Source organism: Cydia amplana, chromosome Z (assembly GCF_948474715.1).
Source record: "Cydia amplana chromosome Z, ilCydAmpl1.1, whole genome shotgun sequence".
Taxonomy (NCBI): Eukaryota; Metazoa; Arthropoda; class Insecta; order Lepidoptera; family Tortricidae; genus Cydia; species Cydia amplana.
In genome coordinates, this window is record NC_086096.1 from 8,801,142 (window position 1) to 8,823,433 (window position 22,292).

Here is a 22,292-nt window from a genome sequence, read left to right on the forward strand (position 1 = left end):
GTGGAAGTTGTGGAAAAAAACTAAAGCGCGCCAACAATTCTACCTTAATGCGGTCATATTATGCAAAGAATAGTTCTAATTATCGAGTATTAAACGAATGAACATTACATAAAATACATGAAAACGATATTTTCGAATGGAACCTTAACTAAAAAAATAATAATTTACTTGATAAGTAAACAAAATACTGTTTCTTTAAGTACCTAATCTCCTCCTTTCAAAGTCGGTTAAAATGTAGCTTTTGTGACCTGGGCTATAAAGACAAATAAATTGACACCTAATTTATCAAAATCAGTTCAGTAGTTTCATGCAAACGGTACCTACACATGCACGCATAGATAGCAAATTCTGCCGTAGTCGGACAAAAAATTAAAATTCAATAATTAGACCTTTACTATTATGGCCTGGCGTGGCTTGGCATCTAACGTTGAAACCCTCAGGCCGTAGATGTTAGCAGGCCTAGCGGGCGTCGCCTCGATGAGTTAGCAAGATGCCTTATGGAGGCTTCGAATGACCAGAGGGGTGACCTGTATTTCGGAGGATCAGAGGGAAAATTCTGCCAGTCTTCTCAGCTCAGCCTTGAAACCCTTGCACACTCAAGATTTCACTTTTCGAATTACTCGCTACGCTCGTAGTTACATTTTGCTTCTATATGAGGCTAAGCCCTCGGAATACCCAACTGGCGCGAAGTGGCGCAGAATAGGGCAGAGTGACGCTCTTTTGTGTCAGAGGCCAAGATCCTCTTTGGGTCACTGAGCCAGTGATGTATGTATGTATGTATGTATGTATGTATGTATAAGGCTAATCGAGGCTTAAATATATAATTATGTATCGCATAAGTGAACTGATATGGCATTTACCTCGATAAGGCATTTTTTATTAGGCATGTACCTACTTACTGGCATGTAACTTTACATTTCTCTAATAATGTAGCGTTAGGCCATAACAATAAGAGTCTATTTCATATTAATATTTACCTCGACTACGGCAGGAACGTATGCCATGTATTGCATGCTATCTACGTATGTAATTATGTATTGTTTACATGAAACAACTGAACTGATTTTGATAAATGAGGTGTCAATTTATTTGTCTTTGTAGCCCAGGTCACAAAAGCCACATTTTAACCGACTTTGAAAGAAGGAGATTAGGTACTTAAAGAAACAGTATTTTGCTTACTTATCAAGTAAATTATTATTTTTTTAATTAAGGTTCCATTCGAAAATGTCGTTTTCATGTATTTTATGTAATGTTCATTCATTGAATACTCGATAATTAGAACTATTCTTTGCATAATATGAGCGCATTAAGGTAGAATTGTTGGCGAATCGGAAATGTAAAATTTAAATTGTGATGTATAGTTGAATAACTGGTATTTTAAATATTATACGCAACATTTTATTGACGATTTTAGTTTAGCTATAAAATTGATATACATCTACTTTTTCCATAAAAAGTGGTATTTCTTTGTTTCTAGCTCTTAAACCGTACATTTATTTTACAAACAATGTTTAAATGAATCATACTAAATTTAATAACCTTTCATTACATGTAACACACATGTATGTGTGACTCATAGTATAGCTATAATTTACATTTTACGAAATTCGGCAGTGATTATTTGTATGACGTCATTATTCCTGACTGGGGGACAATAGAGATGGTCTCCCGACAGTTTTAGAACCCAGGTCATATTGCTAATAACATCAACTACTAGAAGCTTACGCGGATTATCCTGAAAATGACCAATTTGGATTTTTTTAACTTTAATGCATTTGTATGGGCGAATATCTACATTTTGATGCATAATTTCCACATATTTGGTCCAATTTAACCTTTATTGATATCAACGTAAGGCTTCGTCCGACTTTTGGTTTGGTTGTAAAACCCAAATAATTGAAATTTTTTTTACATCATTTTGATTCTTTTGTAAATGGCTCTTAAACGGCTGTATATTTTGGTACACACTGTATAAATGAAATATAGCATATTTAACTGGCTTTCATTCAATACCCCACACGATTATGTGCCATGCATAGTTTGGGTACAATATGCAATATTCGCAACGAAGCGGGAGTCATTTTGATGACGTCATTCCGCTGAAGTAGATGGCCGGCGCCGCTGTCTCCCGGCAGTTTTGGAGACTAAATACCATGCCCAACAACATACTAAAAGTTGGTAGCGGTTTCCGGATCTGAACTATATTCCCATAAGGCAGTGCACTACACGACTCTTCTCTTTCCGCACAGTCCCTAACTATAGGTAAAATCGTTTATAATGAGTTTTCCAATAAAAAGTTTCTCAATCTACGCTTGAATGTGTCAAGCGTCAGATGTTTCTTTCTGTTCTTAGTTCTAAGATATCGTTCATAACCTTGGAGGATATAATCAAACGGAGACGCCATGTCTGTAATTTTCTGTACAAAACAGTCTGCCGATTTTTGCGGGGGAGGGGAACGTCAAATGTATGCGTAACGTAAAAATAGCCATGTCAGATAAACGTCAGTCCATACATTGTGTTGTGTATGACCGTTGGCCGCCTATTTTCGACAGAGGGGAAAGCCTGTTAATGGCTACTCCGTTTAGTTGTATCCTCCAAGTTCATAACATACTAAGTGGGACCGATCACAGACGGGTTCTATCTTGCAAGTGCCATACGGCGTGAAGCTTCAACTCCTATTCAACCTAAAACGTAAAAATGAGCGCAATCTCGCCGTCAAACTGCAATCGCAGTTTGGCGAGGAATATAACTTGTTACAAAATTGTTGAGTACTTTATGATAAATAAATTAAAATAAAACCTGTAGATTTGATAAACGCGTCTACACATATAAATAAAATGTAGTATCAAATTAAACTACGTTTCCAAAATTAGTAAAATATTAGTACTCTTAATATAAAGGTAATAAATCTTTCATGTGGTATGACAAAAAACTTTATTTAAGCCTTTCTTGGGTGTAGTAGTGTACAGTTTGCAAAAAAAAGCGTATAAATATAATATATTAAGTATATAAATAACTGCCAAAGGCCAATTGGAACGTACTCGTAATATAAGTTGTACATATTAATAACTTACTCTACATATTTTTTTTATCTCAAGTACTCGTCATTTATTCATCGTATTCATATAGTTCACTGGTAAACTTGATTGATTTGTATATTCATGAAAGACGTAAAAAAATACGAAGACAATAATTACACGATATTGACAACTAGGCTGGTGGCCTAGCGGTAAGAGCGTGCGACTTGCAATCCGGAGGTCGCGGGTTCAAACCCCGGCTCGTACCAATGAGTTTTTCGGAACTTATGTACGAAATATCATTTGATATTTACCAGTCGCTTTTCGGTGAAGGGAAACATCGTGAGGAAACCGGACTAATCCCAATAAGGCCTAGTTTCCCCTTTGGCTTGGAAGGTCAGATGGCAGTCGCTTTCGTAAAAACTAGTGCCTACGTCAAATCATGGGATTAGTTGTCAAGCGAACCCCAGGCTCCCATGAGCCGTGGCAAAAATGCCGGGATAACGCGAGGAAGAAGATTGACAACTAGGTACATAATTACAGATGTCATGCATAGTTGTTTTCCATCGTATTTTCTCGGAAACGTTCGTAACTTTTTGTACCGAGACTGACAGAAATAGAAAGACACGTTCGTATATATGTTTCCGTGAAAATATGATGGATAATAATTATGCTCTACGTCTGTACCATGAATTTACATAACAATATAATCATAAGTGGACAGGAATAATCAAACGTGAAAGATAAGCAAATAATGAGTTTGCAACCATACTTGACGGTATACGATAGAATGTCTATTCGAATACTTCACTCACACATGCAAGAGAGGGGATTTAACTAAGTTTTTTACCTAATATTCAAACAAATTTATTGAGCTGTGTATTTTGTGAGATAAAACGGGATCTCGGAGAAGAGACACGATTAAATTGAGCTCTTGTCGGTATTTCGCCTGTTAGATGCGAGTAAACGCTGGGAACAGTCGCGTGCGGCGCACACTGCACACGGCGAACCGCGCAACAGTGCGAGTGCGACATAAAATAGTAAAAATTAAATAAAATTTAACTGAAAAAAAAAACCATCCGAAATTGTTGCCATGTTTAAGCATTTTACGGTTCATTAGATACAATATAGGTAGCTGACAGATGGACGGATGACAGTGATACACGTTATAAATTATTAGATTAAGTATCACTAAAAAATACTTACAAATTGGATCATTGGCTAAATCAAGATTCTGAAGGATCATAATACTTTTTTTTCTCCTTTGCGTCGGGAGCGACGCGGGGTGAGTTGTTCGAGTAGTAAATTAAGTAATTCGATTTTATAGTTTAGCGTATAGTCTAATTTAGTTGTGAGTTGCCTAGCTTACCTTTAGATTTTTATTATTTTTAAGTACCTGTGTTTTTCTGTATAAGATTAAGTACCACAAGTAACTTTATATTTAACCTTTTTAACGCCATGTCAAACACAAAAGCTGTCTCTCAGACGCCACGTCACCGAAGTGTCAAAACCGAAATTGAACTTTATGCATATGCACCTAGGTCTATGTTGCTCTGTGGTCTATGACCGATTAATACGTCTTTGGCGTTGGACCTGCGGTACGTATATATCGGTCATTGGCGTCCAAAAGGTTAACAGAGAATAAAGATTACTCTAACTATATAGGCAGGTACTTAATGTTAACAGTTTGCAGTGTACACAATTTGCGAGAGACAAAGTACTATTCGCTGGTAGTACGAGACATGAATTTGGACCATTACACAATAAAGGGAGTGGGAATTAGAAATTTCCACCACCCTTGAACGTAATTAACATAAACATCATTTACATAACACATTTGCCTGAAGATTAACGAAGTGTTAACAGGAACAGTGTAGCTAAGCTTTAGCTTAATTATTATCTTAGCTGCTTGGGCTCTAATTGTTTTTGTTTTGTATTTTAACCGGACAATTGGCCCGTTTACTGGATAATTTCCTTGACGGTATAAATTAAATGACTCGCAGACCAATTTGAACGTGCACCTGACATCAAACCGATATTTGTATTATATTGGAATCATATCAGTTATTATAGTCCTTCGCGCAGGCGTTTCGCTCGCAATAATACATTGTACGGACAATTCACAGCGAAGCGAACGCGCAAATGACTGCTAACCGATATGATTCCAATATGATTCAAATAATGTCGGGCGCATGTTCGAATTGGCATGTCAGTCTTGACAAGTATCGTAGACCAACATATCTACTACGCCGTAGCAAGTAGCGGGTTAAGGGGCCCACTGATTACCAGTCCGCCGGACGATATCGGCCTGTCAGTTGTTCGGAGCTGTCAACTTTTTGTTCTAACTGACAGGCCGATATCGAAATAGTTGCCAAGATACTAAGCTTTTACGACTATTGACATCCAACATCCACCCAAAGTAAGTTAAATGGACTGTTTGAAAATTTATAATTGAAGAACCTACACCTACAGTCAAAAATAAAGTGATTTATTTACATGGTAAATAAAGACACATTATACCTATAATTATAGCGTTAATGGCCGTTCTATGGAACGTGTATGGAACCAACACGAAATCTTGGCAGTATATAAATAAAATGTTAATTTCGGTCCGTGCTGATGTCACAATAATAATTTACAATTTTTATGATCAGGTCTTGTCACATATGAAAGATAATAAAGTTGACATCAAAGAAGGCCAGTTTCTGTTATAATATATCTCTATGTACCTGACTGCAACGTCGATTAAATAAGGATTCCATAATACAGCTACTTTATTATTTTTTCACATCACCAATTCGAAAAAGGGCTTTTTCTTCCCTGCTAGGAGGGATCATTTGCGAAAATCGAAACCGCGATAGGACCTTTGTATCGTATCACACGATGTTGCTGGACATTTCGAGCCATGTTTGGGAACGTCGCACAACACGTGTCGCGGAACATTTGTGCCCCTATAGTGGCTATAGTCAATATCTTGCTCGACGGAAAACGATCCACTACCGCTAGTGTAATTAATGAAGTGCAAGTGTCTACAGAGTGGCGTCGACAGAGTGTTCCCGAGTAGTTAATGGCCGGCCGTCGGCGGCCTGCCGGTTTGTTTATCGGTAAACTCTTAAATCAGAGTGCGAACACTACTCCGCGCGCTTGTCAATTTGCTGTCTGGAAAACGCTTGTTACGATAAATACGAAATTCCCTACAACTCGTTGTGAGATTGATCAGTTTTCAACAATGTTTTTGATTAAATCTTGAACACAAAAAACCGTGACGTTAAATCAGTTTAGTGTGTCTTATCTACTCGGTATTGTTAACCAAAATGGAACCCTATTGGTCTGGTTATATTGTTCTATCGGTTCGTACGTAGTGGTTTTTATTTATTTAAATAATAATACTTAAATTAAAATATGTTTAGGGAGAAGCACTCCATACTGAAAATAGAAACGTTAGATCAGAAATCATAAAGTAAGTGATAATATATTATTCAGAAAGGAGTTTTTTCGTTTTGTACTATCTAGGTATATCTACATGTGGCTTTTTCTGAGCATATGGGTCTAAATTCGAAAGGTAAAGAATTGGCTTCTGATGACAAATGTATTCTTACACTAATAAAATTTAATATAATGTTTAATTTTTAATTTAGTAAAATATAAACGATCGGTATCTTTTATACTTAAGGAGAAGTTTAATTTGGCCTGACTTCTAATCGGGAGCAGTATAAACATGTGTGTAAAAACTTTAATCTTTAAATTGCCAACTGTCGAATAATAAAAAACACTGAGTAGGTGCTTCACTATTAGGTTTCATCTTTTTGCAAGCCCACTCCAGTTTTTAATCTCAGCTAGATCTTTCACAAAGCCTTTGGCGAAAACAAAGACTCGAGCTCGGGTTAAAAGGTTACCTAAGGGTAGAAGAATAATCGAATCCTGGAACTTGACATTGAAAATATATAACCATCACCTTATTTTAAATGTAATGTGCTTGTAAATTTGACACTCCTTCATCTTTTAGTCATTTTCTTTTAGAACCATGTTATTTTACTCGCACAAAAAGTGGTTATGTTTTTCTTCTTTTTATATTAGGTAGGTATATAAATAGTAAACAAAGATATGTGCAACACAAATATTGCCCTATGTGTATACACGAAAACGTAACTTAAGTGAGTTCCTAGTGAGTTTCATTAGTTCGCAACGCCATTGTTTATAGACAATAATAAATCACCGATTCCTCTTCGAACTCGACTTTTATAATCAATTACCGGTCTCGATCATCGTTCTAGAACGCCATAAATATTCTAGCTACACTTTTTAGAATGTTGGATTCTGGTTGAATAGGTATAATCGTTTACAGTACCTACATGTTACTCATAGATTATGTGGTTGGATCTGTGGTAGGTCTAGGCATAGAGAAATATAATAAGACAAGAGTGCTCACTCCATACATCAGTTCAGACTATTAATTTCAGTGTCTACATCTAGCATTGAGTAGCGGAACTATCAGTACTGCTACTTGACAATAGATGTAGCACCGACCGGAAAGTCTTATCTCAACAGCATAAAGCAAATTAATTTCAACACGGATCCGTTTTCGCGTTAATAGATGTGTAAATTATTTTTGAACAGTCACCTGCAACAATATGTTACACAACGAAGGCTGCAAAAATATCTGACACGAATATATCTAAAAATATTTGTAATAGATCCATAAGAGCGTGTCACATATTTTTGCGGCCTTCGAAGAGTAAAAACATTTTGCAGACATTTACATCAAAATAATTTATTTTAATTGATGTTTAGCTCTCCCCTGTCATTTCCAATGCTTATTCCCTTTGCCTCCAATGATTTTTTATGTGTGTAAAGTTATATACTTGATCTGATTAGATCCATACCTAAATATTTTTAACACTAATGAAACTAAATCAATCGAGGATGACATTCATTTAAATATATTATTTATTTGAGGCGATGAACTCGTTAATTAAGCAATGTGAACCACATACCTACATGAGGTTTATTTGTGCTATATCAATAAACACAAACACCAAATAAGAGCGAGACTCCGAGTTTCAGAGAAACCAACATATTGATGAACTTACCTAAGCTCGCGCAATCAATGGCAACATACGGTCTGGTAAGAGGTAGTTGCACGTACGGACTTTTCGAGCTAGTCGCAGGATTTACGTGTAAATGAAAGTTCCACAGAACAAGTTAGAATGGCGATGCGACACGTACCCTTGTCGCCGCCGGTTTTGAGCAAACGCTCGCATGCTATTCGCCCGCGTTGACCGAAAAACGAAGTAAACATGCCTTTTGCGCCACAATAACCTTCAGATTAAGAAGCGAGACATCAAATCTGTCTAAAGGAGGCGTATCTATTCACCACGCACACAAGTTTTTACTACTGTTGCGCGAGTGTTAATAAATGTGGAGAGGAACGAGCGGCGACACCGGTTCTAATACTAACTGCGCGCGATAGCCATTCTAACCTCTTTAATATGTTCTGTGGAAAGTTCAGTAAGCACGTGGAAACAGATCACTAACTTCAGAAGACAAAATAAATATAAGTTGCGTTTGATTCCGTTCGGATCCCATTACGTAACAAACTACCTGACAAGGTTTATAATAGTATTACGAGCCACAACGCTGAATGGGAGCAACGAGCGACGACCTATGAATAAACATAATTAATATATCTGATGCCAATACTCGAAGTTACAGCTCCTATGTTTGTTTGGCTGAGTGAAACGCAAAATGTCTTAACGTCTGCCAATAGTCTGTAGTTTAAACACACAAATTAAATGTGATGTTGAAAATTGTAATGGGTTTTCTTTGGCTTACAATTGTTAGCATTCAGTTATAAACATCCAATGAAATATATTTTCTTGGGAAAAGTTATCATGAGCTATTTAAGGTACAGCTGAAAAGACTTCTTAATCCTTATTAATCCGGCTCCGTGATAATGATAACAATCTTTTATAATCGAATAAATTCGATTTAATATCAGATACCTACTTTAGAATAGATAAAGTTAATTTCGACAACAAAGACCAAATGCTATATAATTTCGCGGTACCGTGAGAATTTGTTTCTCCTATACATATAATAGTCTCAGAGTTCTCAAAGTTTAAAAGCGCGAAAGTAAATCACAAAAAGGTTTTTTATCTTTCGACTTAAGAAATTTTAACTTCAATCAAAATTCGTAATCTGTTTAAAGCCATTATTTGGGAGAGTTACTTCAGAAGGGGGAGAAAATAATGAGACTCGATCAATCACTTTTAACAAGTTAACGATTTTAGGTTAACTTAATCAGTTTATCAATAATTGTGACCGAAGTATACCGCCGCATTACGCGGACGTGTTTATTTGCGGTGCAACTACAGGCGCGAGCGCAACCACGTTGCCGGTACTTCAGTAGGCCCGCGAGGAGCCGACCGAAACGCGCGTCGCTCACGCGCGCAGCTACGCAATCTATTCACTCGTACACATCTCGTACTGGTTGAGCTGCAGTAGTCAATCGCGATATGGCGCATAACCCTGAACATGGTAAACAAAGACGAAATGACCACATGCTAAGAAAGTTACCTACAGAAGTACTACTGAAAGCAAGAAGTACACTGTTTTCGCTGAGTGGCGCTCTAAAATCTAAACAAGATAACAACACAGCGACGTTGAAACATGAGTCAAAGAACAAAAAGAACCAGAACTTGAAAAATAGTCGATCAGAACCAGAATTTAGAGATTTACAGTCTAACAGACGAAAAAGCCGCGCCGACGGTGTTGGCGCTCCTAAAGATTATGCAGGTGCGAGGCCGAGGCCGAAATCAGTAGGACCCATAAAATTGTATGGCAATGAAGAGGAACTCCAAGGTATCAGTGAACGTAAAGAAACGCCATCGCGGTTGAGGCAGTTCGATTCCACGGAAGACGTTTGTGTTCAGTCCCGACTTGTGATACCAGTTATTGATAGATTCGGTAGTCAAGAAATACAAGACACTAGTGAAAGACCTCGAAAAAAACTATCATTTCGTGAACCGGAAATAGTTCCCAGTGGTATTCTTACATTAGGTAGATCAAACAAACACATGGGTGTCAATAGTCTAGCACGCAAACCCAACAGATTATCTTTGCGTGCTGAAGTGCATTCTTCAAGCTTGAATGGTCTTGATTCTGATTTGGAGGTGAGAAATTATTGAAATTATTTTCTTTATTTATTTTTCGTCTTAAGTTAGGTTATTTATAATATGAATATAAAAGTAAAATATAAAACACTTACAAAACAATAAAAAATACATATAAATACATTATAAAAAACCTAACCTAGGGTGCCGCCAGCAGCGGGGCAAGGCCCAAGCTACCGGTGGTCAGGGCTGCAGAGAGAGGAACCGGCAGACTATCCGCGCCGTGTCCAAGATCACCGCCTTCTGCATCTGGCCCTTGATCCAACCACCTAGCGAGAGTCTCTCAAGATGTTGGTCGGGACTCTTCGCTATTAGACCGTTCACTGAAACGACTATCGGGACAATGATCGTCGAATCAACATCCCACATAAATTATTATTATTATATTTATTTATCAAGCAACATGGCTCATTAAATGAATTTTTATTAATTTTAATATTTTATGAGATAAAGTGTCAAGTGATGGGTGCTTTGAAAAGTTTTCGTGTATATATTGTGAGGCAGATACCTAATTTCTAATAGTACCTAAAAATAAAAACTAATAAATAAGTAAGTACATATAGCAGTGGCGGCGCGTCCGTAAAAGCCGATTCCCACCGGCTTACCTGTTTTTGGACGTTTGAGCAGAGTTGTAAAGGAAATATGAACCAAATTAGGCGGCTTGTCTATGAATATGTTTGACACGCCGCCTCTGGCACATAGGTACTTAATTTATTTTTATAAAAAAAATATGTCTATTATATATGTTTGAAGGATTGTTTCGTTGCCGGTCGGCAACCTAATCCATCTGATCTTCCAACCCAGAGGGGTAAACTTGGGGGTACACCATCTTTCTCACGATGTTTTCCATGCCCGAAATATAAGTACGTATAAGCATATACATATAAGTGCGTAGTTATACATATCAAATTATATTTCGTACCTACAAGAAACGCATTGGTACGATCCAGAGTTCCAACTTCCAACCCACGAATATGGGTTAAAAATCTTTGTCGTGTAAAATTGATTCCCAAATGTATATTTCAATGAATATCCCAAATAATAAACTCAGTTTTAAAAATCACAATTAAAATAACCCATTTCATAGACAAGTTATGTTGCGAAACACGTGGTCGGTAACAGCCAGATTTTCAGCGACACTTTATAATGATGAATATTTTATAGTTTTGCCCTTGCTCGAGCGAGGTTGCGTCTCCAGTTTAACTCCATGGGAGAATTGACCCGCTGCACATAAAATGGAATTGAATCCGTCTGAGGTATCGCAAGCGAGGATGTGTGAATGAAGCTCCGACAGTTAGCGAGCCAACGACATCGACACTCCGTCATGTCGGTGTCACGCCAGAGCGAGCGTTGCCTCACGTTTATTTTGACTCGCCTTGCCCGCATCCAAGGACTACGCTTTGCGGAAACGACAGATTATTATAAATGTCTCTAGTAACTTTTTACGTATTTATTCCACTCAAAAGCAACATTTCCGTCGTCGGTCCCATTTATTATCTGGAAATATTTAGCTAACTATGTGTTATGAGAGATATTTTGGAACTGCCGCCAACGTGTGAAATTGCGCTTTAGAGTCGTTACTGAAACCGCGTCTCGGCATCATTAATTCTGTCGGTGTGTTTTGTTTACGTTGAACACAAAAAATCAACACAAGTGCTAATGTAGTGAGATCGAAATGGTGTTGCCAAGTCGACCATTGAAGACGGACGTTTTCAGACCCGACTCTGATGTCTGCCTATCAATAGCTAACGCTTTGTTCCTATCCACTCTCAATCTATTTTGGAATTATTTATATCTATAGTAGTGGCATCCGCCTACCATTTTTTTAAATGTTGCGATACCTAGTTGAATTAACTTTGAGTTTTGGAGAGCAATTAATCTTGCATACCTATATTTTAAGTTACATTTACATTTCGTATAGGACAAAATTGATAAAAAATATTTACGTTCTCCGTTGGTCACTAAAGGATTGAGCCAAACAAAAGGAAGTAGTTAGTATACAAATTAACTCTTTCACTGCTAATCCCGACACATTATCGTTGCGTCTTACAGAGCCAATGCTCTACATCTACAGCGTGTAGCACAATTTACAGGCTAGGACTTAACGCTAGCAGTGAATGAGCTGAGTGGTACAACAGATGATCGTTTTAGTTATTCAGATTTGAATAAAACTTTTAAATACATTTCGAACAAAATTAAGAAAATTCAAACGTTATTTGTATCACATCAGGTTACTTACTTCTTCTCATATAAATATAATTCTTGTGATGCGCATAGCAAGTGACTATTAAAGCAATGACTCGCACTTAACTGTTTTCTTGTTACACTTATCTATAATAACCCATAAATATTAGGTAGACGCGCCAGACGGCAGCTATTATGTATAAGGTATATAGGTACCTACATATGTAGGTAACAGCAACAAAATAATTATTAGGCCAATCTAGTTGCGTAGGTATTTGCCGAGACGTACAGTGAGGTGCAGGTTGACTTTCGCGCCAAATGTCTCATTAAATCTGTCAGCCGCTACTGCTTTAAACACGTCAAGTACAAACCATTTCTCATACTCGTATTTAGGCACTTTTTGTCGCGGTTTATTACAGATTTCGTCTTCCACGTGAAGTAGGAAAGTTTCCTTTCATTATTTCGCTCTATTGTAGCACGGGAACTTCTTTTCTGGGTACCGAGCCGAGCTGTTGGATTAGCTGATGAGCTTCTGAGTGAATAAATTGTGTCAAGATCTATGAGGAGGTTTCTCTTACCTTCTCAATTTTATAACAATACAGTAGTGTGATGAATCAAAGTCCTTGGTACAATCATTTACTTTTAATTTACTCCGACTAGTTACTTCTACGTACACTCTTAAACAATCTTAAGTTCACAAGCAGTAACCTTCGTGCTAAATTTAGTGTTACTCGTTCCAGCGCCGAGCGGGAATGAGCCTTCCACCCCATGGTACATTATATTTATACTCTTTTATCATTACAATCTGCGGGTAGGAGAGAAGGGTCATTTTCGCGACGACTGACAGATTAATTAACAAATATTCGGGTATACACAGATCATATTTTTAATCACTACCTACTGAATACCATTATTTTAACCTAACTCACACTAAATAATTATAATTTATTCTCGAAATATCACACTCGGCCATCCGACTGCGTGCTACCTCCGGTGCACGATCAACAATAATATCACACTCGGCCGTGTTGCCTAAATGCCTTTACAGTCCTATTTATTTTAGTTGTAGTCAGTTTATAGAATACTAATACTCTTCATTGTATACCTCATTAGCATTTATACTAAAAAGCATGTAAAGGTTCACGAAATACATGTACTTTATGAATATAATGTTTTTTGGGGAAGCTAATACGTAATTACATTAACAACTTAATCAGGCTTGTAATTAACAGTTGCAATGGGTGTACGATTACAATACTAGGCTACAAACTTGATGACAACTTCCACTCGTAAGATCCCTCTTGACCGTCGCCTTGACTCCCGCGGTCCTTCGTACGGGTCATCTGAGAGAGGCCACCGTCGTCTGCGCCCGCTGTTGTGACGACATCTGTCTTCAGGCACCTCACGCTCGGCTGTCGCAGTGTACCACGTCATCTGTCCACCGTCGCTGACCTCATTTTTTCCTGTAATTAAATTTCAGTGCGCTGTATGATTGTTTGTTAAAATTTATTTTCACCCTACACAGCATGCTTTTTCCTGTTTAAATTCTACGAACTCTCGAAACTGTCCAAACTCTCTTTATTAAACTCTTTAAACTCATTGAACAGACTCATTGAACAGACTCGTTAGTCTCATTGGACAGACTCGTTAGACTCATTGGACAGACTCGTTAGACTCATTGGACAGACTCGTTAGACTCATTGGACAGACTCGTTAGACTCATTGGACAGACTCGTTAGACTCATTGGACAGACTCGTTAGACTCATTGGACAGACTCGTTAGACTCATTGGACAGACTCGTTAGACTCATTAGACAGACTCGTTAGACTCATTGGACAGACTCGTTAGACTCATTGGACAGACTCGTTAGACTCATTGGACAGACTCGTTAGACTCATTGGACAGACTCGTTAGACTCATTGGACAGACTCGTTAGACTCATTGGACAGACTCGTTAGACTCATTGGACAGACTCGTTAGACTCATTGGACAGACTCGTTAGACTCATTGGACAGACTCGTTAGACTCATTGAACAGACTCGTTAGACTCATTGAACAGACTCGTTAAGACTCATTGAAGAGACTCGTTAGACTACTCGGACTACTCAGACTACTCAGATCTATCAGACTACTCAGATCTATGGACTCTGGCAGCATAACTGCATATCTGCATTCATAACAGCACATCTACATGGCTGTAGACTATGAATGTAACAGCACATCTACATGGCTGTAGACTTTCTGGCAGCACACTACATGGCCGCACTCTTTAAAACCTTTAAACTCAACTCAAAACTCTTTAAACTTTAAAACCTTTAAATTCAATTCAAAACTCTTTAAACTTTAAAACCTTTAAACTCAACTCAAAACTCATTAAACTTTAAAACCTTTAACTCAACTCAAAACTCTTTAAACTTTAAAACCTTTAAACTCAACTCAAAACTCTTTATACTTTAAAACCTTTAAACTCAACTCAAAACTCTTTAAACTTTAAAACCTTTAAACTCAACTCAAAACCCTTTAAACTTTAAAACCTTTAAACTCAAATCAAAACTCTTAAACTTTAAAATCATTAAATTAAACTAAACTTTAAAATCATTAAACTCAAATCTTTAAACTCAAAACTCTTTAAAATCATTAAACTAATCTTTAAACTCAATACTTTAAAATCATTAAACTAATCTTTAAACTCAACACTTTAAAATCATTAAACTAATCTTTAAACTCACCTCTTTAAACTTTAAATCTTTAACTCAACTCTTTAAACTTTAAAATCTTTAACTCAACTCTTTAAACTTTAAAATCTTTAACGCAACTCTTTAAACTTTAAAATCTTTAACGCAACTCTTTAAACTTTAAAATCTTTAACTCAACTCTTTAAACTTTAAAATCTTTAACTCAACTCTTTAAACTTAAAAATCTTTAACTCAACTCTTTAAACTTTAAAATCTTTAACTCAACTCTGCAGCACACCTACATGTCCGCACTCATAAGCAGCACACCTACATGTCCGCACTCGTAAGCAGCACACCTACATGTCCGCACTCATAAGCAGCACACCTACATGTCCGCACTCATAAGCAGCACACCTACATGTCCGCACTCATAAGCAGCACACCTACATGTCCGCACTCATAAGCAGCACACCTACATGTCCGCACTCATAAGCAGCACAGCTACATGTCCGCACTCGTAAGCAGCACACCTACATGTCCGCACTCATAAGCAGCACACCTACATGTCCGCACTCATAAGCAGCACACCTACATGGCTTCACACACTACAAACTCAAATCTTTAAACTCAAAACTCTTTAATAGATCTCAATGTGGTTTGTTTATCCTGATATATGTCCAAATCACGTATCATAGAATCAACTAGGCTATAGTGTACACTTAATATTGAATTAATTAAAAAAAAACTCAAAGCATTTAACCAAACTGGCGTGTTATACCGTTGACGACTCTGTAGGGTAGCCAACCCGATCACATAAAAATAATCAGATAAGTATTCGTAAAATTTATATTAAAAATGTTAATTAATTAGTAATAATTTAGTTTAATTATTTATTATATTGTAAAATGACATGTAAAATACTGAACTTTGTTAATAGATATCTGAATCTATTACTTATGGCAACTAGATATTAGATCTGGTTATAGTACACCACCTAAATACATGGTGACTAACTTCACTATTACCCACCTACATACATAGGTAACTAGACATTAGATCTGGTTATAGTACACCACCTACATGGTGACTAACTTCACTATTACTCACCTACATAGATAGGTAACTAGCCATTAGATTTGGTTAAGTACACCACCTACATGGTGACTAACTTCACTATTACCCACCTACATACATAGGGAACTAGACATTAGATCTGGTTATAGTACACCACCTACATGGTGACTAACTTCACTATTACTCACCTACATACATAGGTAACTAGACATTAGATCTGGTTATAGTACACCACCTACATGGTGACTAAATTCATTATTACCCACATACATAGGTAACTAGACATTAGATCTGGTTATAGTACACCACCTACATGGTGACTAAATTCATTATTACCCACATACATAGGTAACTAGACATTAGATCTGGTTAAGTACATCACCTACATGGTGCACATACATAACAGCCAATTCAACATTGAAATTTTAAATTTTAATTGTTGCTATCCAACCACCTACATGCCACTCATACATACTAATGACAACGTGTGATTAAGCCCTTGGGAGCTGACAGGTTAATAGAGTCCTTTTATTCATTTCGGGAACTAATCATGACTTTACTATTAGATCATTTAGCTCATACTATGTAATAGATTAAGTTCAGTATTCGAAACTCAAGTATAGGATGTAGGTACACGTAAACACTTAATTTAACGACAGTACGTATATTAACCAAATCTGCATAACAACCGAGCACGTTTATACTTAAAAGCATACTACTACACTGTTCAGCCTAATCGTAAGTATTCAAATTCTAAGACAACTTGTAACCACGGCCTAAAAATAACACGACTCTTGTAAAAAAAATAAGGTTTTCAACTCGCTCAATGCCTGTATCGATTTTGATTAGTAGCAGATTTATAAATTACGTAACACGTCTGCATTTGTTACTTCAACTTAACCATGATCGCGTATCTACATATTCTCAATCGGGCTTTAAGATTATAAGCATTATTACAACTTATAACTTACTACCACAACGTCCGAGTATATAAAACATGTATATGTATACTAGGTACTCACACGTTCTAGTCCTTTTATGGGCGCCGTTGACCACCACTTCGGACTTGTGATGAATCAAAGTCCTTGGTACAATCATTTACTTTTAATTTACTCCGACTAGTTACTTCTACGTACACTCTTAAACAATCTTAAGTTCACAAGCAGTAACCTTCGTGCTAAATTTAGTGTTACTCGTTCCAGCGCCGAGCGGGAATGAGCCTTCCGCCCCATGGTACATTATATTTTTACTCTTTTATCATTACAATCTGCGGGTAGGAGAGAAGGGTCATTTTCGCGACGACCGACAGATTAATTAACAAATATTCGGGTATACACAGATCATATTTTTAATCACTACCTACTGAATACCATTATTTTAACCTAACTCACACTAAATAATTATAATTTATTCTCGAAATATCACAGTAGATACCCGTGTTGAATTTGCAAAAAGGCAAGTCCAGAGAAGCAATTCAATTAGTGTTCTCATGCCTATCTGTTTTTAAAATTTGCTTTGTAGGTAATATTTATTATGTATCCTATCTACCTTGTAAAAATTTACTTAAGGGGTGACTTATTGCTTGAGTAGCAGATATAAATAATCATATTATGTGCCTGTTGTAACATTCAATTGGGCGTGCAACACCTGCAGAATCGTCGTAGAGAAATCAGCTAGGGAAGTAATAAATTATTTTAGGACGTCACTTTGTTACATTATTTTATTCGTTTGAGTTGCACTTGGAGAAGCAAAGGTTGTTTCATTGTAACATACTTATTTAATAATACATTTAGAAATATTGTTTAAATTTAACAATGAAACTTTCATTAAAAGTGAATTTCACAATGGTCCTAAGTGTAAGTGGGAAGCCGTCCTTCTTAGAACTTTTAGGATTTAATTTACAAAAGTAGTCTAAAATTTGAAGTAGGTGATAACTAGATACGGACACGGGTGTGAATCAATGGGTAAGTTTGCACCGCCGCAAACGCGTTATGTGAAGAGAGTGACTTTAGAAACACATTTTCTAGGAGAGGGATTTACCGTGTTCCATCCACATTGGGGTTAAAAGAGGGTCTTGCATTAGCTATACTTTTTTTACAAAAACATTTTATTATCGGAGCACTCGTAAACCCGCGCGTGCGCCTTTACGACGGGCACGTCGCGCCGCAGCACGTACGGGAGCTCTCATCCACCACGGCATCGGCATTTCTTTGACCCCACTATGACGGCTACAGGAATAGAATGATGTCGTGTGCGTCGAGAGGAGCCAACTATGATTGACGCAGAGGTCTTTATTCAAGCTGATTATTCTGATAATGTTTACATCCGTAAGTTCATGCTGCAGTTTTTTGTTATTTTATTTGTATTATTTCCTCTGATGAAAATTGTGACTGTGGCGTTGATCCGTTTCACTAAATTTCCAAACACGCACCTTTAATTAATTTCGCAGTCAGGTATTATTAGTACGTCCGCATCAAAAGTAGCGATCACCATAATATAACACTACACTACTCCACAAAATATATACCAAGTTCTTATTGCTTTGCAAAGAAGAATAATATCCCCGCTATTTAAATGTCTAAATTCTTGTAGATAAATAATTAAACAATGTAACTCTTATTTTGACCCCATTAAGGAGAGAATAAGAAATGTTATTATTAATTTTCATACATTTTAACATAATGAATATTAATTAAGCTTTGTCGGCTAGTATCTGCTAGTATTGATGTTGTCTGTACTGTACTAACTTTAGAATGTTAGTTTAATCAAAGTCAGATAGTTGTGAAATTATTTTGATGATATTATACTCGTACAGACATCTTGAGAGGCGGGAGAGAAGATTTCAGAAACTGAGACAATACATAAGTAAGCAAATATCTTAATCTAATATTTAGTAAATAGAACATGTTAATTACGGTGATCCTTATTTTGTCCAAGTTATTGTAATATCTACCCACAAAAAAAAATCACAATTGTACATTTTAGTGGCGACCCCTAATAGGCTACATGACTAATTTTCATTTATGGTATCAATCCATCGGGTTTGTTTTTAGGATCAAATGTCTATATGGGACCCATTGCATTAAAGTAACACAAAAGTCAGAAATTGTAGTCAAAGGCCGACAGTCGCACTTCACTCGCGAGACGCCCTATACAAAACGGCAAGGGAACGTGACGTCAAGGTCTCTGGGAGCCCATGTTGTTGCGTTTTTGTCGGTGAAATATTGCGTTTATATATATAATTGCTGTACAATATTTTTTTGGATGAAATGTAAGGAATCGAATGGTACCCTTATTTTTATCGTCTTCGGAAGTTAAAAAAAAACTTAAATTTTGAAACTTTCAGGTCCTATGTTTTTGTAACTTTTTTTGTGATAAATTGCTCGTTTGCTATCTATTTTACTAGATTTTGTTATAAAATTCAACATGTGTCATCATCCCTATTCCAAATTTTAAAGTGCGGTAGCAAACCCTAGAATGTATTTACATAAATATTCTGAATATAAATTACATTAGTTTTTTAGTGGTAAATACCTATAGGTACATTGAACGGGTTCCCCGTAGAAAAATATACCTTCGACGAAATAAGGACCACCCTAAAACTTATTTTATCCGATGATTAGATGCGATTATAATATAGGTATGGATAAAAAATACTATTAACTAAATTAAAATCTATATGACAACTATAGGTAATACATGTAAACCCAATTTTAAATTAATTCATCCAATCCTGCGCATTACCCAGATACCGCTGGGGAGACACTGTGGAAGCGGATCTGCGTCAGCTTCAAGCCGATAATTGGCAGGAAACGGCGCAGGATCGGGAAAAATGGTGTGCTCTCGTTTCGGAGGCCAAGACCCTCTTTGGGTAGCTGAGCCGTAATAGTTAGTTAGTTTAGTTAGTTAGTTAATCCTGCGCATTAAATAACTGACCGATAGTGTAATTATTTATAATTAAATGATTTATTTAATTATAACGGATTTCGTAACCAATTCGCTTACCTGATTATTCGTAATTAGTAACTAATTAAATGTACATTTGTGCTGACTTTTCTGTATAATGGTTAAGCTAAGTGCAACAAGTTACTAACAGACGGGGATTAAAATAGTTGTAATTTATATTGTAATTCTAGGTACCTAGCTTGCTCCTCCGCCTACACGCGGGCCATAAATAATTAAAACTTAGGCAGGGTGGGATCCTGTTTACCAACAACTTGAGGAACGCTAAACTTTAGTCGTGACATCCCTCATCTACCCCCAAACTAACGTCGATTCCAGTTAGAAAGTTCGATCGATCGTTTCTCGTTAATACTTCACCTCATATGTCACACAGTATGTTAATGATAAATCAAAATTATTTATCAAAAAATCCATTATCAAGTAACATGTTGAATAAATTTTAAAATAACAATTAGTTAAGAAATAAAAATTCAATTAGTTGTTAACCGTCTGGTCTTGAGAGAGCGGCGGCAGAATAACACTTAAGGCTATACAAGTATAATACGTATAGAGATGAGAATTCTGAATTAAAAATGACACTAAGGTTCTTGTCTAAATACCTACGACATATTGTTGTGATGTGACTTTTCACTGAGTTAACCGTTAGGAAAAAGTTAATTAAAGATTAAATAGCAGTTCAGAACTAATGGTTTATTTCGGTTTAATGCACACTAATGCAAATACGAGTATCCTAAAAACAATTCTAATCAGTTTTTTTCTAACCATTTTGAGTGTACCACTGCTGGGATTTGAATTGTCGAGTGTATCAATTACCTATTGATCCGAGTCTAGGATCAATTAACAAAATTATTCGTTAAAGTAAAACTTAATAAGTTTTACTTAAACTTGTCACTTCATATTTATATTACTTATATAAACCTTCATTCAATAACTGTCTATTGCAGCGCATTTAGCCTCCATTCGCACGGGAGCTTTTTCAACGCGCGTTAAAAAAGCGTTTGAATGACACAAATGGATAACCATGTATGTATTCACACGACAGTGGTGGCGCTTTTTATCAAGCGTTGTTGGATTTTCGACTTTAAGCCTTGGTCGTTAAATCGAATTTTAGAGTGCAGACGGATTCAAGCGCTTTTTTAACGCGCGTTGAGAAAGCTCTCGTGCGAAGCTTAATGTAGAATATTTAATTATTCACTGGCAGTGTTATTGTGCCATTAAAAATGTAATCCAGGGCATAAGAGGAGCGACGAAGGTTTACATTCACTTTAAGACTAATTTATTTTCCTTTTCATCTATTTATTTTTATCTGTAGGTAAAAACTACTTTCATGTAAAATATAATTTGTCAAAGGACTGTCTCATTTCAAACATAGACAGAGATAATCACACTATATCTTTGTCTTACACTGGTACTAGCACCCATAAGAAAAGGATAAGTATAGCTTTTTTTGTTCTTATTTACTGACAAATTGGTTTGACCAACTATAAATTTCATGACGTACGGTTCTATACCCACAACAGTATATCATTGAGTATTTATTCAACGGAAAAAATGTCTTCGACGAATAAATAGATCAAAGAAGATTATTCCTGTCTCATAGTTATGTACTACGTGTAGGGTCTTTCCGAAGTCGTGCTTCGCGATAAGTGCCGTTTTGTAGAAATGCATGCGCGAGGAGGCAGCGTATCTCGCTGATCTCTGGCCGACAGCCAAGGACGTGGTCCGCGGCTAGCGATCCCAGGCCGGACTCCTGTTCCCATTACAATACTGGCTTCTATCATATTACACACTTTCGTAGATACCCAATAAGCGCGCGATGGTGCCATCCAAAGCGATAGTGTCGGGCAGTTACGCTGAACATTGGTGTATACTAGAATTCAATTTAATATTATTTATGGAACTATTTCTTCTACTGGAAACGAACCGAATTTATTGCAAATTGGTAAAATCCGCAATCACGACGAATGAGATAAATAATATACATGTTATTGAAATGAAATAACAGGACATCTTATTTACACATGGGAATATTATCTATGTGGTAGTATTAACAAACGCTGATCTCGTTAAATCATAAACCCCTTGTAGGGCACACTTAGATATCATATTGTGGCAAAAATGAGCACCCTACAACATCATCTTTCTGTATTTTTGCTTATGCAGAATTTTCAGGACCTTTATCAGGCGATGAGGCTTGAATCTTAAA

The 22,292-nt window shown here is 36.6% G+C and overlaps 1 protein-coding gene across 2 annotated transcripts in view; it reads left to right on the plus strand.

Moving 5' to 3' along the window:
• LOC134661454 (carboxyl-terminal PDZ ligand of neuronal nitric oxide synthase protein) overlaps positions 1–22,292 on the plus strand; it is a 212,510-nt gene that overhangs the window by 168,838 nt on the left and 21,380 nt on the right. Inside the window, exon 1 of one of the 2 annotated variants that reach the window (XM_063517551.1) lies at positions 9,293–10,189. The exons of the other annotated variant lie outside the window; for it this stretch is intronic. Coding sequence (XP_063373621.1) covers positions 9,533–10,189 — 657 coding nt within the window. The 5' untranslated portion in view covers positions 9,293–9,532. Of the gene's footprint in view, positions 1–9,292; positions 10,190–22,292 lie in introns of those variants that run through there. 2 annotated transcript variants of the gene reach the window in all.